Source organism: Diadema setosum, chromosome 2 (assembly GCF_964275005.1).
Source record: "Diadema setosum chromosome 2, eeDiaSeto1, whole genome shotgun sequence".
NCBI lineage: Eukaryota > Metazoa > Echinodermata > Echinoidea > Diadematoida > Diadematidae > Diadema > Diadema setosum.
This window is the reverse complement of record NC_092686.1, coordinates 30,730,385-30,752,031: the sequence shown is the minus strand read 5'-3', so window position 1 is coordinate 30,752,031 and position 21,647 is coordinate 30,730,385. Positions and strand designations below refer to the sequence as shown.

The 21,647-nt window shown below is 37.1% G+C and overlaps 1 protein-coding gene across 1 annotated transcript in view; it reads right to left on the bottom strand.

Moving 5' to 3' along the window:
- LOC140244028 (uncharacterized) overlaps positions 1-14,422 on the bottom strand; it is a 130,855-nt gene extending 116,433 nt beyond the window's left edge. Inside the window, exon 1 of the mRNA XM_072323683.1 lies at positions 14,291-14,422. Within this exon, the coding sequence (XP_072179784.1) occupies positions 14,291-14,422 (132 nt within the window). The remainder of the gene's footprint in view (positions 1-14,290) is intronic.
- Between the last annotated feature and the right edge of the window lie 7,225 nt (positions 14,423-21,647).

Here is a 21,647-nt window from a genome sequence, read left to right as displayed (position 1 = left end):
GCCCATTTTAACAAATTGAGATCCTAACCCCTTAGGGATGCTAACTGCCAAGTTTGGTGAAAATGGGTCATGGGGTTCTCAAGAAGAAGATAAAAATGTACAATTTAGGCCCCATTAGGACCCCTCCTCACCCCCCTCCCCTGGGTCCCAAGGGGGCACCCCTGATTCTGCCATGAACAAACTTGAAACTACAGTCATTAATGTACTAACTCATAGTATTAACTTAGCTCTATCACTTCTGGTTCTAGAGAAGAAGATTTTTACAGATTCCTTAATTTTGGGGGGTTTGGGCCCCCTGGGGGCCCCCTGGGGGCCCCCTGGGTGGGGCATGGTGCCCATTTTAACAAATTGAGTTCCTAACCCCCTAGGGATGCTACCTGCCAAGTTTGGTGAAAATGGGTCATGGGGGTTCTTAAGAAGAAGATGAAAATGTACAATTTAGGCCCCATTAGAACCCCTCCCCTGGGTCCCAAGGGGGCACCCCTGATTCTGCCATGAACAAACTTGAAACTACAGTCATCAATGTACTAACTCATAGTATTAACTTAGCTCTATCACTTCTGGTTCTAGAGAAGAAGATTTGGCATTAGAGATTTGGTTCTAGAGAAGAAGATTTGGGGCATGGTGCCCATTTTAACAAATTGAGTTCCTAACCTCCTAGGGATGCTACCTGCCAAGTTTGATGAAAATCGGTCTTGGGGTTTTCAAGAAGAAGATGAAAATGTAAAAAGTTTACGCACGACGCACGCCGGACGACGCACGCCGGACGAAGGGCGATCGCAATAACTCACTTGAGCCTTTGGCTCAGGTGAGCTAAAAACTCAAGATATCCCGCTATATTGTACATGTGAATGCAGCTAGTATATCTCATCCTGTAAAACAAGGAATATTCACATGTATTTTTTAATTGATAAATTTTGCGAGAGCCAAGATTCAAGAAATTAAAACGCATACAAAAAAAGTTCTTGTCTACACGATATGCATTGAATGACAGTGACAATTCACGAAAAAATCTTGCTTTACAGTAATGTACTTCACTTACTGATACTGAAAGTGTCTTCCTCATATTGTCCAAATATTACTCAAATGTTTGTCCTTGATTTGTTTTCTCACTAACAGGGCTGCAACACAACAATGATGTTGTCTTTATCATATCTTTTCACCAAGCCCTCTCTTCGCTCAGCTTACAATTACCCGGTATATGAAATATTATCTGAGTGTGAATCACATGGCTGCAAACCTCCACATGTGACAGGCACAGTGGGCAACCAGGAGAAAAAAAGAAGGTCACAACTTTAGGGTTACATTGCAGATCCTTCTTTGAAATTCCATCCACAGGTGAACATTCACAACACGTCCATCACGTTCCATTACATCTGCCTCTAAAACCCCAAATCAACACTTCATTGTAATATTGTTTTATTTAAAATGACTCAAAATCCCCCAAAGCTTAAAATATACAGCACAACAAAAAAAAAAAATAATAATAATAATAATCAGACTAACACTGACTTTTGGCAACTTGCTCAATAAGTATAATGACATTTTCATTACATAATTTTTTTTGGACACTTCCTGTCAAAGTGAACATTTTCGCAGTAATAAAACTAGCACAAAAGTAAAAGCACACGTTTTGCTTGTTACATGTATATGCAATACACAATATACTACCATATATTTTTATTCTTTGGAATTAAAAAGGCATTATGAAATTAATCTTTCTTGGCCAAGCATGAAAAACTACTTTTGTGAAAATGTATACTTTTACATACAGAACAATGATATATGAGTGCATTTATATGCAGTACATAATGAACAGACATTCTATTTTGGTCTCTCCTCCCCCTCCATCTGCACTTTGTGTATATATTTTCCTCCGCCAAGGGGGGAGGTTTTGTTTTCGTTTATGTTGGTTTGTTGGTTTGTTTGTTTGTCTGTTTGTTTGTTAGTTAGTTAGTTTGTCCGTGTGCAAAATAACTCAAAAAGTAGTTAACAGATTTGAATGAATCTTACAGGAAAGGTTGAGAATGACACAAGTAACAAACGATTAGATTTTGGTAGTGATCCGAGAATTTTTGGGGAATTTATGAAGGATTTTTGATATTTTGACAGGAAGGGTCAATGAACTTGGGAGTTCAAGCTGCGCATTTTTGAAGTTTTAAACGCATACTAAAGTGCGTGCTCTAGTTTCTGCTGGCGTGAGGCGCGCCGCTCAGCAAAGGGATTATGATGTAACAAAGGCTTCTATATTGGGAAATCGGGCGATTTTTCAGCATGTATACCTATGGGTGGAAACCACTGATCTCTATGGAAGAGCCCAAATAGCTTTTCCTCAGCAGTGGAGAGGACAAAAATTCTCTTTGGGAAGAGCAAGATCATCGGTGGAAAGTAGCTGCTTGGCGGAGGTCTGCGCTCTCAGAGTGCTTTTCTAGTTATTTTTTTGTTGTTTTCATACACTATGTTAAAACTGATCAATGCTACAAACAGCAGAGAGTCATTCATTCTACACCAGTTTTAATTTAACATTGCCTCCAGGTTTGTGAGGCACCATGCAAATTAACATTTGCAAGACATACATGTACCATACACTGGCATCACTTTGCTTTCAGACTTTACACCACAGAGTGAAGTTAAAGGGAAGATAAACCCCAAGAACAATGTGGATTGAGTGAAAGCAGCAACATTAGTAGAACACATCAGTGAAAGTTTGAAGAAAATCGGACAATCGATGCAAAAGTTATGAATTTTTAAAGTTTTGGTGTTGGAACCGCTGGATGAGGAGACTACTAGAGGTTATGACGTATGAGTGGACTACAATATCAAGAAAATATAAAGAAAATACTACAAAAATCCATTTTTCATGAAAGTTACAAATTCCATCAACTTGATATTGACATATGTTAAGGGTAGCAATTATTCCCCCTGCTTTCTGAAAGCGGTTGGTCCACTGCTCTTTCATAATTCTAGAAAAGTGATTTTTTGTTGAATATCCTTTATATTTTCTTTGTATTGTTGTCCACTCATACGTCATATCCTCTAGTTGTCTCCTCATCCAGCGGTTCCAACACCAAAACTCTAAAAATTCATAACTTTTGCATCGATTGTCCGATTTTTCTCAAACTTTTACTGATGTGTTCTACTAATGTTGCTGCTTTCACTCAATCCACATTGCTCTTTGGGTTTACCTTCCCTTTAAAGGCAACCCTCCATGCTCTCCAAATAAGCCAGTTCGGAGTTAGCTCATGTGCACATGGGTACAAATGACCTTTCTTTTTCCTCAGTTGGTTAGGCACTTCACTTGTTTTCAAAGCGAAAAAAAAAATGCAGCTATTTGTAGCTTGCCTCGACATAATACGTGGAATTCTTCAATCATGTTCGAACAAAGGCTGAACTTGCATAGACCAGGTGGCCAGAAATGTCCATGATCAACACAGTCATGTGAAAGCATCCATAGCATTATTTGGCATTAATTAAATTTTTTCGTATTGACATTGCCAAATACCACTTTTGCTGTCAGGTGGCTGTGATGGCAAGCACCATTTAGAAGGATACTTGAATAATCATTATGTCACAGATGCTTATCTCACTGAATTTCTAAACCAACTTGCCCTGTTGGTACAAATGACCTTTTTCTGCTCATGCGCAAAGTGGAACTCCGAACTGGCTTATTATTCTTGGGAAGTTATTGAGTCAAAATTCTTGACAAATATTCACATCGATTCACAGATAAACAGGACACATCACTTCTGCAAAATGCAGGATATAATATGGCATGATAGCTCTACCTTCAGATCATAACAAACTGCATGACTGACGGCAAGGAGAGGAGGTCGGTTCCACGACATTTTGCTCCTACGATACATTGTAATTGCTCCCATGAAATATCTGCATGCCAAGTCAAACATACAATATGTTCATTTCTACCCACAGACATAACCCTAGCCCTAATTCTAATCCTCACATCAATTTAAAAAACCTATAACCCTAACCCTAACCCTAAGTCCTTGGAGAAAATAAGACCGGAGCTATTGTTGCAGGATCAAAGTTTGTGTCACAAAGGACTTCATGATGAGTCCTGGGTATTGCTTACAGGACCGGATGTCGGAATAGAAGAAACTTGGTGGGGGGGGGGGGGTTGGGCATGATGAAAAGTTTGCTCTACTATAACATCACCATTGTGAAGCAGCAGAATGACAGAAATATGGCTGTGACATCACACTGATATGGGAATGAAACTGGTTCTTAACCCATTAAAGACTAATCCCCCAAGTATAGTGAGGTAGGTGTCTATGGGAAATGCATTTCATACCAAAATCAGCTCATCCTCAATGGATTAAAATTAAAGATAGTATTTTGTTGATGTCTCATGCGATTTCAACCAAAAACAAAAAAAAAAAAATAATAATTGTCCCAACCTTTCACCCAAATTTTGACTGTCTATCTTACCATGACAATGTCATGTCTATGAGTTTTTGTCTTGAGAGGTACTCCACTCTCCTGGACTTTAGCCCTTTGATGGGGGTAATTCAATGACATATCCACCAGGATCTGGATATTTGCACTCAAACACACACACACAATGGCCTGCAAATACAAACAGACTTCAAGTGCCTGTGTGTCAAAGTAATTTTAGCAATGCATTCACCTCAGGAGCTGTTGCGGCTCAATGTGTAAGACCAAAGGGGGCCATCAAAATCATGAAAGTCTGTGGTTTAAGTCCCTTGTCTGCAACAGTTCTTTAAAGGCACGACACTTTATCATCAGTATAGGGGCATTGAACATCTGAATTTAGTACGGCATTAAAAACTTCTGTTATTTGCCAACACCATTCTCACATGGGGGAAATGCAATATAGTAATAGATGTACAGCAGTAATTCACTTGAATGGTACTATTCTCATTCATGAAATACTGTAGTATTACTGGCCCAAAAGAACACCTATCTGATACCCCTTTCAGTAACTCCTCTGGCTCAAGCCAGGCCTGAGCTAAGTCGTAAAATTTTTAGTTTATGAATGGGTTGGGCCAAAGTGGCCCGCGTCAGGAGCGGACTATTTTGGCACTGCTGAAGCTAGAACCAGGTTTGGGCCAGGCTCAGGCCTGGTGCAGATCGAAGGCCAAAATTCCTTGCACGGTCAAAAGTCATAATTACCTGGCTGTGTCCTCTGCCGGAGGGTGCATTCAGTTACCATGGTAGTTATCCCGTATGTGGCCGAGTTCTTGAACGGGTCATCGTAAAATAGTGCACCTTGCTATAGTTACTGAACGCAATCTTTACTGCATGGCGCGGGCCAAATTAGCTCGGGCCAGGAGCTGGCCAAAAATGCATGAGTTACTGAAAGGGGTATGAGGTTTCAAGCATTGTGCATGAGCATAATCTCTTATGGAGAAAAGACAGGTAGCATGTCAGGTCACATGATAAATGCCTCTCCTTGCTATATGATTGCTGATATTTCGTGATATGAATCATACTCAAATCTTACATAATGTGTATTTGTGCAAAGTTTGACTAACCACCCTAAATACATGCAAGTTGTGTGCCCGGAAGTACAACCTGAACGCATGTAAGGCATGTATCAAGGTGTGTCCAGAAAAAAAGGCCAACACACACGAGGTGCATAAAATACTTACAGGGCTCGAGTGCATTCACATGGTTCTTCCGGGCACATCTCATGCGCCTCGCATGCATTTGTGTCATTCTTCCAGGCCAAAACGATACCATGGTATTTTCTCGGTATTTTGCTAGGTGCTTTGTGGTGAATTCATATAAATAATAATAATAACAATAACATTTATAAAGAACTAAGTATACGTTTACCACCATTGCAATATGACCTTTTTGATTTTCTTTTTTCTTGTTTGAACCTCACTTGACTATAAACTGTCTTTATGCGTCACTGATATTATTGTGAAGAAAATCTGGCCCTGCCATTTTTTACATTTTTTTTTTTTTTCAATCAGTTTCTGGTGAAGCTGCCATCTTTGTTGTTGTCGTCCTCATTGTTGCCATTGTGGCTAGACTGCAAAATGAGCCCACACTGAAACTTTTGTTAGAAACATATAACAATGTGCACGATGGCAATCGAAAAGTGTGAATGTATTCAAATTACTACATATCATGACAATCATTGAAATCATGACTATCACTGAAGACACTGTATGACGCAGGATTCCACAACCCATTGAGGACGGACTAATTTTGCTACGACACGAATTTCCCATAGATACCTGTCCAAGTATACTCAGGACTCGTCCTCAACGGGATAACGACTTTTTCCCCTCATGAAGCGACTCTTTACGAAAGCGATCTGCTAATGCACTGTCCAGTAAATGCTGAGGGTCGCATCATTTCAGGGGGGAGGGATTTTACAACAGAAAGATAAACGATTGATAGCAGTAAACATTGTTAACGACCCATTATCATAAGGCAATTTGCTGCACCTTTCGCCAAGGAATACACAGGCAGGATCCCTAATGTGTGCGCTGATGATGTAGATGGGCACAATGGCAGAGGGAAGTGATAATCTGTTTCCACGTATGGCTGCCTCTTTAGCCTTCTACGATATTACGTTAACCATTTGGCTGGGCAGATCAAGTCCTCTCAATCCCCCACATCTCTTTCTTTCTGCAAATTTACATAAAATATTCTTCATGAAACATATCCTCCTGTAAGTTATCTGACTGCAGTATTATTGACTCATACAATTGTTCCTCCAAAAATAAAAAAAAAAAGAGGCGACCTGCTAGTCTGAAGATGTAAACTTAAAGACCACCTAAACAGGATGTTTTGGTTTATTTGTTTTGTGGTTTTTGTTTTGGGGGCACAAGAATTAATGGATTTAGTACAGGAATGAATTATTTAAACAATCAATGAGTTGTGGCATGAGAAAAATCAAAGGGCAATTATCATAAACAGACTTTTTAAAAGACTGTTTACTCTGCATTTCCACTAAAAGCCCTACTCAAAAAAAATGAATAAATAAAAACAAAACCGAACAAAAAAATAATGTGCCGTAAAGTAATTGTGTGATCAAGTGCTTAAAATCCATGATATGACAGATGTCAATCTACCATAAACAAAAAATTGAAAACCCATCCAATATTGATTTACTGGCCATATATAGCCCTCCTAGCTTATATAAGTACCCTTTGGGCCAGGGGCATAAGAAAACAGGTCCTTGTATAGTATTCCCTGGAGTTCAATGCCACTCACTTATACTACAGGCAATGCAGAGTTACAACGTCATTCTGATGGATGCAGTTCAACCCTTTCTGCAGAAAAACAAACATCTATATATACACATATATATATATATATAGACATGCATACTAATGCGTACCTGTTTTGTACACACACATACTGAGCAAACACACTACGCAATGACTGAAAAACCCAGTCAATGTGTGCCTCTTTGAGGCTACATCATTCCTTTCATAAAGACCAGCAAATTAAACTCTTCCTACACAGAAAAATAAACCTGCATACATTCAGATATGCTCAGATACACACAGCATACTTAATTACATTCGTACAAACACACTGCACACATAAAATAACACATTCATTGGCTTGTCAACACATCTCTTCTCAAGAACATACCTTATACCCCACACTTAGGAAGAGAAAATGCTAATCAATGATGGAAATTATTACCTCTGCCAAGAGAGGAGGTCATGTTTGCATCGGTGTTTGTTTGTTTGTTTTCGTGCAAAACTCAAAAAGTTGTAAATGGATTTGAATGAAGCTAGCAGGAAAAGTTGATAATTACAGAAGGAACAGATGATTAATTTTGGTAGTGATCTGGGAATTTTTATGGATCTTTGAAGGATTTTTTTAATCTTTTGCCAGATAGGGTCACTGGACTTCGTGGACTTGGGAGTTCAAGCTGAGAATAACTGAGGTTTGCATGCACTCTCTACAGCGCATGCTCTGGTGAGGCGCCACGTAGCTGGAAGCTGATGACGGATTTTCAGCATGCATGTATAATGGGTGGAAATGAGCTGCTTGGCGGAGATCTGCGCTCTACAAGTGCTTTTCTAGTTACAGCTCCCCCCCCCCCCCTGCTTTTGACCTTAAATTTTGCTCTTTTGTTGCCTAGATCTTCTTCTTCTTCTTCTTCTTTCTTTCTTTCTTTCTTTTCCTAACCTTAATATTAAAAGTGCCATGAGCATCTTTTTGATGGACTGTTGCGCTATAGTATACACTATTATTATTATTATTATTATTATTATTATTATTATTATTATTATTATTATTATCATTATTATTATTATTATTATTATTATTATTATTATTATTATTATTATCATTATTATTATTATTATTATTATTATCATTATTATTATTATTATTATTATTATTATTATTATTATTATCATTATTATTATTATTATTATTATTATTATTATTATTATTATTATTATTATTATTATTATTATCATTATTATTATTATTATCATTATTATTATCTATATCATGTATATCTGGCTTTCCAGCAGGTTTTGCATATTGTACACTACCACTGGACATTCTCTGCTGACATTATGGCTTCCATACCATTTTTACTGCCAAAGTTCAGTGACCCTTGACATGTGACATTGACAGATTTGCCAAAATGCTAATCAGTGCATGTACACCCAGGTAGTAGTCTAACTTGCAACAAGTATAAAGAATATTCCTCTAAGGTATCTCTCCCCCCCCCCCCTTCTTTTTAATTATATTCATAATATTTAGGATGTACGGGTGGACAGATGGATGCTATCTCATAGGCAAAGTATAAGAGGATCCGAAAACATAACACCTAAAGTACCTCTGGCGTCTTTCTGGAGCAAAGGCAAAACAATCAACAAATTCTTGTGGGAAACAAAGCAGCTCGCAATCAGGAATGCTGCTAATGACCACTAGTGGTGAAATAAGAGGAAAGATCATCTTACCGGAATAAGATGAAACACAAGACAATTCCAAAGAGTTTCCATACTCTGAATAGTATTCATTTACATCAATTCTCCGAAACGGCTTTTCATTGTCTCTGCTACTTCCTCTTTCAAGTCTCAAGCTCTACTAACAAACTGATTTTGTAAGATAACTTGTTGATACACTCAAAGAATACACCATTAGGCTTTGTCCATAAGTTATATAACACAAAGAAATCTTAGAACTGCCCTTGTTTGCAAAATATAGTACTGTAGCTGTGGGATATCAAAAAGAATATCATCAACATCACGTTTGTGGTTGAAAATCTAGTACACTGTACTAGTGTTGTGACATTGTCATAAAGCTACAATAGTAATTTTGTGTGCAAGATATATCACTCTTACGAATTTCAGATTCGGTATCAAAAAGGAAAACAGATGAGGGTTTAAGATGGGAGACTAGTGTAGGTACTGAAATCACCACCTCTTCCACTCTGCATGTGTGGATGCAAAACATTTCTGAAAATAAGTGAAAAATTAAACTGCCATAACTTTCTTATTTTACATGTAGGTCTACATGCAATGAGGTTTCAAACAATTTGTAAATAACATTTTATTATTTTGATAATTTAAGCAAATCTAGCATAAGTGTGGCACTAAAAAGCACATACTATCTTCATTTCTGCTTCGTTTCAACATAAGAATTGAATTCAGTGGAGATTTATTCTGTGTGCAGGTCAAAGTGAGATTGTGATTCTACAGCATCAGTACCTCATTTACATTGTATAATTTGATTGCAAGTCTTAATACTGAGTTAAATATAATTTTTTGTGAAAACCTGTGGAAATTTACAACTTCCCAACTTTTTTATTCTTGTCTGAATACCGAGATTCAGCACAATTTTACTCTATTCATTTCGAGTCAGGTTGAAGTACCCCTTGTAGTTGCCTCTCTAACTGTAGAACTGTTTACACCATTTATCTTACGAGGTTTTTATTTCTGTGAATTTCGCGAGTCGGGTGGTATTGGTGAATTTTACAACATGCGTAAGTATTTACTCTGTTCCCAACATAAATGTGCCGTGCATACGTACATATTGCCATCCATTACTGTATTCCACACCGTGAATTCAACCATTCGCAAAATTGTTGGGCAATCACAAGTAGCAAAAAAAATAAATTTATAAATAAACTCGCTAAATATATATTCTACATGAGAAGCTAGCAGAGAGCTCGCCTAGTACATGTACCTCCTTGGTCACACAAGACAGAGTCAAGCCACTACCAAAAGGCAAGCTCCAGCAAGAGGGCTTTGATTGTTTGTTTCACTTTCTATCTAAAGAAGATGGAAGGATAGCCCACATCCAGCTGTGCACACCAGCTGGTCTTCTGTAAGGTCCAGTTGGATGTGAGGTGGGACCACTTAATATCTGGCTTATGCACCTTGTAGCTCTTTGCAAATGAATGAAGTGGGACCTTTTATATGCATTAGTTGTGACTCTCTCACACATGGGATCTCCATTTCATGTCCTATTAGAGGGACAGAGTGTTTGTTTATGCCTCTTACAAGAGGGTACACTGTGATTATACACAACATTGCTCATGTAGACTCTGGAATCATGAGGTCCTTTGGATCTAAAGGCAGATAAGCTACCGACAATTACATTATTCCAAGACATGTGCAAAGTTCTTAACTTAACCCTTGATTTACTGAAAGTTGCTTCAAGCATTTAGTGGCAAAAATCGCAACCAATCAGCATCTACAGTATTCCAAGGAGCTTACAAAATATTTTTCATGGTCTGTCCATGGGGAAAGTCGCTATTCCAACGGAGGAAATGACTACCAGTACTACATCTGAATGGTTCAGTAACGGGATTCATGAGTAGGAGTGGTTTGCTAGTTAGGTTCTCTCCAGGTTCATGAATAATAATTGCATTTGCAGATCTCAAAAAAAAAAAATTAAAAAAAAGTGCTGACATGCTTCACAGCTTTGCCTCAGGAATCTTTGCTCACAACTGTCACTACCAGCAGTTTGATGGCCTATATAAATTATACAAGATATGTTATATATGAAAAAATGGCTACAGATGTGGTGATTCACTCTAATCTCCCTGAATTGAATGCTTGAAGATACCTCTTTCAAATACTTAAAAGAAGAATCCTCCTATAATGCTAACACATTAGACAGCATTTCTGAAAATTTGGGAATAATGTGCTCCTGAATACTAAAATTCACTACCACTATTGACTGTACACTACCAAGTATTTGCAAAACTTTCACTGAGGGTTTATTCCTGTCTTAACCAGTTAGAAGAACAAGACATCTACATAGTGTATTTTGCATCACATCTCCATTGACTTTGTATAGAATAACAATTTAAAAAAAAGGTAATTTCTTTGCAATTTCATGAAAATAGTTTCTGCTCAAGATACATTAAAGGGGAATTCCAGTCCAAATATAAGTTAGTCTGATAAGAAAGAGTCAAATATTATTAGTTCAACGGTATAAATTTGATCGAAATCGGATGAAAAATAAGGAAGTTATGACATTTTGAATTTTCGCTATTTTCGTGGGAAACGGTTCTTGGACAGTCAGTATGAATGCAAATGGCAAAGTGAGCATGTCATTCCCTCACAACTTACAATAGTTTATACATAACAATTTTGAAATTTCCCGTTTCTCATTCAAACGTAATTATGCCCAAGGCTCAAATCCTCACATTTCTAACTGATCACTATTCTGAAGTTATTCAACCAGGAGTAACATCATGTTTCAGACTTAAATGACAGAAACATTGAATTTTCATCATTTTTTGTACACGATCAATGCAAAATTGTGAGGGTATGACATGGTTAGCTCACTCATTTGCATATTCATACCCACTGTACAAGAACTGTTTTGGAGAAATTATCAAAACTTCACAATTCTATAACTCCCTCATTTTTCATCCGATTTAAAATTTGTACCGTTGGACTCGTAAAATTATACTCTTTTTTTATCAGACTAACTTATATTTGGACTGGATTTCCTCTTTAACACCCTTGAAAGGTATCTCAAGTGGATAAAGTGTCTCTTGTAAGAAAGAATAAGCCTCACTATGCTTTGTTCGCTAAATGGCACAGATAACAAGTACTAACTGTCAACGAAAAGAGCAAGCACCCCTGATCCCTATTGCGCAACCATGGCTTCCTTGTTGCTCTCAATGCAAATGTTTATGGCTTATAGGGCTGGCTAATCTACAATTAGGTCAAGGTTGGATGAATTACCTCGATCTGAATCTTGATGAAATAGCATGGCAGCAAATAGGCAAAGGCTTAAAGGTATTGCACAATTTACTGCAGTAAACTTAACCCATTCTCTATGGGAACCTGGTGGTCTGTGTATTAAGTACTTTATGGGGATTCCAAAATTCAGTGTGGCATGGGTTAAGTAAAGTGGAGCCAAGTTTAAGCAATTCAAAGACTCTTACCTATTGTGAGACATATAAAGAGATTAAGATAGTAACAACTTTAATGATGTAATTTGTAAGATTATGTTCAAAGCTTTTCATTAACTGCTTTCCTCAAGCTGTATACTTTGTCAGGGTGTTTCACCATAATGGTCACTGCTGAATAACAGAAACTTCAATTTGAATTTTAACAAACAAACACAAAAAAAAAAAGATTTTGAACATAGCACTAGCACATATAAGCGAACATCTACTTCAAAAAAGTTACATGAATTTGGTCTTTGGAGTAATGCTTATAATCTCACCAAACTCTCTTCTCACCAAACTCCCTGATGGTTTGAAGAACTCACTTTCTGTAAACATATACATTCATAAGTCTATTCTTATAAGATATTGCAAAAATAAAATGAGAACACATTCACTCTGTATATTAAAAGTTATGCTACAAAGTTGTATTTATATTTTCTACTGTGGAATAACTTTTAAAAGTATCTATATCTGAGCAACAAAGTCCATTATATACTTTTTAAAGAACCAAATGCCTCTCCCTAGCCCCAAAACAAGCAAACAAATCTGATCTGTCTGTCAAGAAGTAATCTGTCATTCATTTGACTTTGTTTACTTCTCTCTTTTATTTATTTTTTTTTTGGGGGGGGTGTTGAGTATATTTTTTACACTAAACACAAAGCGTTTGTGATTTATATTATATGCATGTATATCAGAGGATTTTATTGACTTCAATAAAAAGATACCCAGATCATCCTGTGCAGAAGCGTTGAATTGGCTAATGCTCAATATAGGAGATCTGACTAAGGAAGGCAATGGTCATGTTGTGTATCAAACATTTTTTACACAAAATTTCCAAAATGATTTGAACTGTGGTAAATTGTCAGCCTGAGCAGCCAATTTTTTGTCGAGTCACACTTTACCAGGTTGAGGAAAGCATGGTACATACATTTATATATGCGAAAATAATCTTTAAATGGAGGAAATATACATGTATATGTATTAAAATCTATCAAAAATGTTCATTAAAAAAAAAAGGGGGGGGGGGGTAATCTTTCCAGTACCTTCTTAATGACAAAGAGAAGGTGTGTATAATGTATTTCACAGTCCAGTACGATACTGTAGTAGTTTATTCCCTCACACAAGGGGGGGGGGGGTGGTGGTGGTGGCTGAAATTTTCATATTCTGTCCAAAGCATTTTTTTTTTCTTCTTCTGAATGACTACTGGCATGAGCAATCTTCTGAATGACTACTGGCATGAGCAATCTTCTGAATGACTACTGGCATGAGCAATCTTCTGAATGACTACTGGCATGAGCAATACATGGCCAAATTTATTACATAGGCCTGCCTACATCATGATAAAGCTCCTTGATACACATCCTACAAACCTTCAAGCACATCAGCTCACAGATAATGCACATCTGTGTGTTGGTGAATGACACATGCCATCAATGTGACAGATTTATATTTATTTAGAAATGCACACCTCATCTATAATATCCTCCACAAAATTTTAACTGAAATTCCATGTTCCTATCACCAGTAGAAATACTGATATTACTCAAAATTTCAAAGAATCTGAAAGTCCAAGTAAATCTATTTCTACATGATTACCTTTGGTCCTGGACCTGCACATCACACTGATTGTGTGTCAACATAGCGATGTTTTACCGTACCCCTTTAACATTCACCTATAATTTTGTCCTACATATCATAGAATTTATAGAACAACTAAGTTTAATAGAAGCCCAGAACTACATGAATTGAATCGAATGTTTGAAAAACAACTAAAACAACTTGTACTAAATGCATGCTCTCTTTGGTGAAAGCTTCACCAAAAGAACTCTTCCGAAAAACAACAAACAAAACATTTGTGCATTGTTATGAGTTTTACGTTGATGTCACTTTTCAGGAATTTACCGAATTCCAAGTATACACGTTTGGGCATCGGCTGCTACTGCTCGCGGCGGAGACGGCAGCGGGAGCGGACTCCAGGCCGGTGGACAGGGCGAAGCAGAGGGCACAGAGCCGTAATATCCAATCCACACTCATGGTAGCGACGCTAAAAGATATCCGCAGATTTCTGAACCTGCCTAGAGGGTGATGAGCAAAACCAGCTATTCCTAAGTTTAGCTAACAGGGTAGATGCACTAAGAATTTTGAACAAACATGACTGCCATGTCATGTATGTGGCGAGATGGCTTTCTTCGGTACTGAGATTGAAGAAGAGAACACTGCACAGTCACAAGCTCAAACACGCTATCTGCGCGCTGACAGTCCTTAAGTCCGAATAGAAGTGCATGATCGATGGATGCATACGTGGTAAGCAGGGGTGACTTCATCGGGCCACGCACAGACTGTTGACTGTTGATGATGTCGATGAGCTTTCGTTGCTTCACACACCATGAACTTTACAGTTTATCGTACCGGCATTTATGTACTGTAATTCATACCAAAATATGCGACATTATTCACGCGATCGAAGCAATGATAGACGACCGGTTGTTGTTTGAATGCTATAATCCACGCAGTTTTACTACCGGCACACTCCGAAGCCACATACTAACATTTAGTAATTTGTCTCGCATGCACCTCGCGTGCCGCTCATCATGCACCCACTACTAGTTTGATCATGAGCGCATCTCAACCAGTTATGGGAGCGAGAAGCAAGAAGGTACAGCTACAGGTGCGTGGACTGATTGTAAGAGCGCAGATGTAGGCCTATACTCATGCAAGAAGTGTGAGTCAATCTTGAGCGCCATGCGGCGTTTTTCGGGAGAAGTGCCTATCACGATCGTTTGAATACTTCTCAATACGCAAAAGGATTAATGAATAGAATAATTGAAAACAAAGAAAACACAATTTTATAGTGTGATCAATTTATTTGTGTTTTGCCGGGGGCATCTAAGAAATTATTTGTCTTCTCGTCAGAATAAGATTTCATGACCTCTAGCTCTGTACTTTTATAAGATTTCGTGACCTCTGTACTTTTAGGTGATTTATAGGCTATTTTACCATCAGTGGTAAGGACAGAGGCAAAAAACAAAAACAAGAAGAAAAATAAACAAACAAAACTTGTTTCTCTCGGCAAGCATAGGCCTAGAGAATGCTCTCCTCCGTTATGCTATTGATGCGACCTTTGACGGGGGGGGGGGGGGGGGTTCAACATAATGAAGCAATCATGATTATGTCCATTTGGGCGTCGATCGTTTATATTCGCATAAAATGATATCAGTTTTGAGAGGTATCGATAGGTCTACGCCGTTGTTTGTTTGTTTTTTCCACTATCTATCCGCAAACCGCCTCAAAAGCAGTGTTGGTTTGCTTGTTCGTTTGATGTCTTTTTTTGGGGGGGAGGGGGGGTGTTATCGCTCTTCATTTTGTTTTTCTTTTGAGGTGAGGAAGGAATATCTAGAAGGGACAACAATGGATAAGGAAATTTAGTGGTTGTTTTTTCGTGGCTTCGCAAAATCTTTGTTGAAGAAAAATAGAGGGAGAGCATGTGGTGACACTTTAAAGTTCTTGTTTTTATTTTTCTATAAAAATGGATGTTATATTTTGAGCAGGCGTACATAGTTGCGAACTCTCTGGATGTGTTAGGCCTAAATTTCAGATGTAAACAGTCAATATACATGGTCTAAGCTACTTGTGAAACTGTTAATTTGTATATACGAATTGCATAATATACATTTTGTTATGTTTGTTGCTCAAATTTAGCCTTACAACACAACCATTACGAATGCTGTAGTTATAAGGCCTTTATTAAACAGTATTTTAATCATCAATGTCCCGCAACGTCCTCAGACATCCTCACCTGTGACGGGGGGGGGGGGGGGGTGGGAGCGGCGTTATAATTTCAGGACTTATAACAAGTCAACATCTCTGCAGCCGGATTTTCTTGGAGAATTAGGGATACCTATTATACATAATTATTATGTTTACAATTATAGGGAAAAAAGCATATTCTAGAACTTGACACTCAGTGCATTTTTCTAGTGCCTGATGGTGAGAATAAGGTCAGGTCTTTATTCAATACTTAAGTTAATAATTCAAGGTGACGTTATCTTGCAAACGGAATGGTTTTCGAATAAGATTATCGACCTGCATGCAGTGAATTGAACCAAATTACTCCTTCCCCCAACAAGAGAAGCTGATTAGAGGTATACTTAGTGAAGTATATTCTCTCTTATATGAATACATTAATTGAAACTGGCCTCTATAAACCTATTTCTATATAGCTGACCAATTTCCATGTTTTGATGCCAATGTGCCGCGGTGATTCGTTTCTGCTTTTCGGGCATGCCGGGAAAGCTTGTTATACGTGTAATAGCTATCAGAACCCTTGTTCAAACGTTGTGCATCAATGTTGAATATGTCAATAAATCGGTCTACATCTAACACAATACTTCAGCTCAAACTTCCCGCAGAGCTTGTTGTTATAACTTTCTGTGCTATTCCTGCGAGCCGCAACTGAGGAAAGGCACAATAGATATCTATCTTAATGGATATTATTTATGTACAAATTAATTCACATTGAAAGAAGATAGTTTCACACGACTCCGCCCTTTACTATATAACCATTATAGTATCATGCATCCCCAAGAACAGGAGGCAACATAATTCCCGAAGAAAGACAGGTATAACAGCATTATGCGTGACCTTCTGTTTACACAAACCGTACAACGCCTGTAGATAAACGTCAACCGCACGAATAAATTCATCAACAGGGGGTTTCCCCGACTAATACTAGAGTACACCAAAGATTTCGATCATGAATGGGCGCGGCTTCACCGTGCATGGTGTGGTTTCATCGTCATAGCAACGAGCATTGTGAGTGTGTTCGGTCCATACACTCGTGTCCGAGGAAACATCCAGTTCCCTCTCGTCAAGTCCGAAACGTTGTAACACCTCAGAATCCCCTCTCGGAAACTGCATCCGTTTTGCTTGTGTGCTCTACAAACCATATAAGCATCAGATTTAATTCCACCTTGTCCACACCACGTTCGAGTTATGTAACAACGTCTAGCCTACATAAAATAGCTATTACATCATCACCTCCAGCTTCTTCAGGTACATTTCTGTGTTATACTTTGACGAATAACATTGTTTTGGAAATGCTTTATAAGTTTCCAGTTTTGGACCTACTTGAAAAAAAAAACAACAACAACAACAAAAACAACAACAAATCATTCACTGCGCTTTTCTTTTTTTTTTATTCAATAGCTATAACATGGTGTGTATTTCATTGTTGATAGGACATTGTAAATTCGCATCATATTGAACTATAATATACGGGTGAATTTTTGGCGGCAGATTGGTAGAGTTATATCATAATCGGACCCACATTACTCGAAATTATGGAATTTAAAACAGCAATGTTTGAGACAACCCAGGGGCGGATCCAGGAATTCCGTAAAGGGGAGGCGTAAACAATATTTCTGGTGCTACTTCCGGGTTTCATCTCCTTTTTTTTTTCTTTCTTTTTTTCTTTTATTTTGATAACAAATAAAAAGGGGCGTGCGCCCGGTGCGCCCCCCCCCCCTCCCCTGGATCCGCCACTGCAACCAATATGCAAATGATATAAGATAGTGCCCTCATGGCTTTACAAATGAGTATCCCACTCAAGAATCATTTCAGCAATTTTAACACGAAAGCAACATGAACAAAATGCCTTTCCCCATCAATTATAAATCAATGTAAGTTCATACGTTGCAATTACCGATAAGATATGGGGAAATGTATAACTGTTATACAACATCGATCCAAACGATATCAGTGATGTAATATTAAAAGTTTGGCATTGAAACCAATGAAGGAGTTTTAAGCTTCTTCACGACATCACCCCTCAGCTGATAATAGCGTAATGATTATGTGGGGGCGCTGTGGCATAGCGGATAAGACTCCCGACTCCCGGTTGGAGGACCTGAGCTCGAATCCCGCCCAGTGTTTACGTCCTTAGATAATGGACAAGATATTTTTGCCCACTATGTCCCTCTCGAGCCAGGTGTTTAAATGGGTACCTGGCAACGCTAGGGTAATAATGATAGCAGGGCCCTTTGGTAGAGCAGTGACAACACTGAAGAGGCTACCCTGGGTAAATAAGACCTTGTCGTTATCATTATTATTATTATTATTATTATTATTATTATTATTATTATTATTATTATTATTATTATTATTATTATCATTATTATTATCATTATTACTATTATTATCATTATTATTATTCATTGCAACCTTTGTTACAAATTTGATGAAAAGATACGTAACTCCATTCCATCACAATTCTGTACAGCAAGATCGCTTGTGATGGCAACTCTCACATTGTTATAAAATATTTTTTAGTGATTCACTCTATATATCAAACTCACTTTCTATTTTGTGGAATTTAAGTGAAAATTCCTTGTTTAAAGTGATATAATTAGGGAGCCTACATATTTGATATTTGATATTTATTTATTTCTGCAATTTCATGATAAACGTAATACACAAACATTTTTCTTTTGTACAAATCAGTATTTTTAAAGAAGATTTAATAGACTTATATTGACAATTATTTAATACAAATTACACGGTACATTTATGATAAAGAAAAATAATCTAAAGGTACAATTTGATAATAATATATCATATATATATATATATATATATATATATATATATATATATAATATATATAACGTGAAATCTATCCGCAGCGAAAGAGAAGAGGGGGTCGATGATGTTATGACCTTAAAAGTCATGATGGCCTCAGCTCAATAGGGCGAGAAAGAGTGCATTGTATTTACCATTGATCTACACTGATTGTGAATAATAGTTATTTTATTATTGTACGATAGAATTGATTCTATAACGGGTGCACCTTTAATAGCCTATATATAGTTATATCACGTTCAGCATGTAAAAACAGTGATTGCTCCGCATGCGTTGCTCAGCTAGTTTATAACTTTTATAATCATATGCAAGTATGATTACATTGATAATGTCTATGTTAATCATTATCATTTTTCATCAGATTGCCGTTTTGTTGTAAATTAATATATTAAATTTTATTATCATGACTACTGCCATTATACATTAACGTCAGTATTCCCTTTGATGACAAAAACCGCCTCACAGTTTTGCAGGAAAAAAAAAAGTGTTGTTGCATGTATATACCCTCCCTCCCTCCCCCCCCCCGCCTTCCCCCCCCCCCCGAAAAAAAAAAAAATATGCAAATCTAATATCATTCATTCGGGTCGGACATTTTCACATTAAAGAGAATTCCAAAACCGGGTGATGTTCTCTATTTCGATAGTTTGATTTCTACATTATTCTTTCCTACAAGAATATAACACAAAGTCAAAATAGTGAACAATGAAAGTTATTGAGTGATATCTGAACAGAGGAAATACGTTGACACAGGCAAATGATTCGGTGATCATTAGTTCAGATTCGTTTATCTCAAAATGAAATAGGGTTTAATTCGTTAATCCGAACACGATTTCATGACGTTATCCCAAAGGTTCGTTATTCCGAAATTCGTGGTAATTCGTTAATCCGGAACTAAGCTGCGTTATTTCGATTTATAGGATTAGCGAATTCAGGTCGGAATAACGAAACATTTTCTTCTTCTTCTTCTTCTTCTTCTTCTTCTTCTTCTTTTTCTTCTTCTTTATTTTCGAATTTACGAACTTCTGGAATGAGGGATTTGAGGCAAAATCTCAGGGTATATCAGACACTATAATTTACTGGGCCATAGCAGGTGCCAGAAATGTATTGAGTTTCTCTTTTCTTTTCATTCTTTCATCGTGACAACGAGACTAATCTGGGACGGATATATAGACGAACGGACAGACAGACTGACCAACGCATGGACATACTGACAACCCGAAGACACCAAAGCCTTTGACTCTGAGGCATCGTGAAACTCATTGATAAAAGTTTTGTGCTTCGGTATGAGAAACCTATGATATAGATCACAAAAATACACCTAAATCTGAAAAGTGGTTGTTACTTAACCAACAACTCCACTGAACTCTAATACAGTATAATAGGTGCGATTCATATATTAGTGAAACTATTTATATGCATCTGTTATGTGGGATCTGCTTTCTATATGAAAACCCACGCACTTGAATGTGCATGGCTTTGAATCGAACTTTCGATGTACTTTTGAATAAAGCACGAAAGAAATGTGTGAGGTAATTGACTATAACATCAGGCGAATTGATCACTTTAAATCAGTGAGACAGAAAACACTTCTCTGTAGAAATGCCTTTATTCATTTGTTTTCCTCTGGAAACGTTCGTGCATGGGAGTGGAAATCCCACGTCACTTTATCTACTGCGTAATCTATAATGCAACATTGTTCATTGATGTGTGAATAATAATTTCCACCATTTTGAGATGAGACCTGAGCATGAGAATATTCAAAGAAATGAACAACAGCGACAAAGACAAGCTAGGGAATGTAGGCAGATGAAGCATACTGCCGCTATTTCAATGATTGAAAATTGAATTTTCAATCAAAATATATCGTAAGCATGGACGGAAAGCAGTCAATTTTACATGAGTAAATACAAATTAACATTATATCGACTTCATTGTTGTGCATAGATGGTGTGCATAGATTAATATTATAGTCATAATGAATAAAATCAATAAAAAGCAAGCAAAAATAAGAGAACAAAGGTACTTGTACATAAGAAATCTAATTCTTCTGTTTTTAACTTCCATTTCTGTCTATAAATTTTATCATAATTTACTCGGGGTTTTTCCCCCGACGTTCTGGACACTAACTAATAATGTATGGCATTGTGTATAGGCCTGCGTATTCGATTACCCTTGGAAGGTCAGAAAGTTCTTTGTATACAAGTACAATGTATTATGATAATTCCGTATCAGAGCAATCTGTTTGTTACCGAAGGAAAACAGTAAAAATCACATGCGTTCCCGGTCACACACACACACACACACACACACACACACACATATATATATATATATATATATATATATATATATATATATTCTTATATAATTATATATATGTGTATATATATATATATATATATATATATATATATATATATATATATATATATATATATATATATATATATATATATATATATATATATATATATATATATATGTACATATCAAACATTTTACAAAATTCAGGATGGGAGACGAGAGTCCAACTTTTTGTAGATGCGTTATACCGACGATCGAACGAGAACGTCGGTCAACTTCGACAATCCAGTCAACAGAGGGCGTCAGGATATTTTTCTAG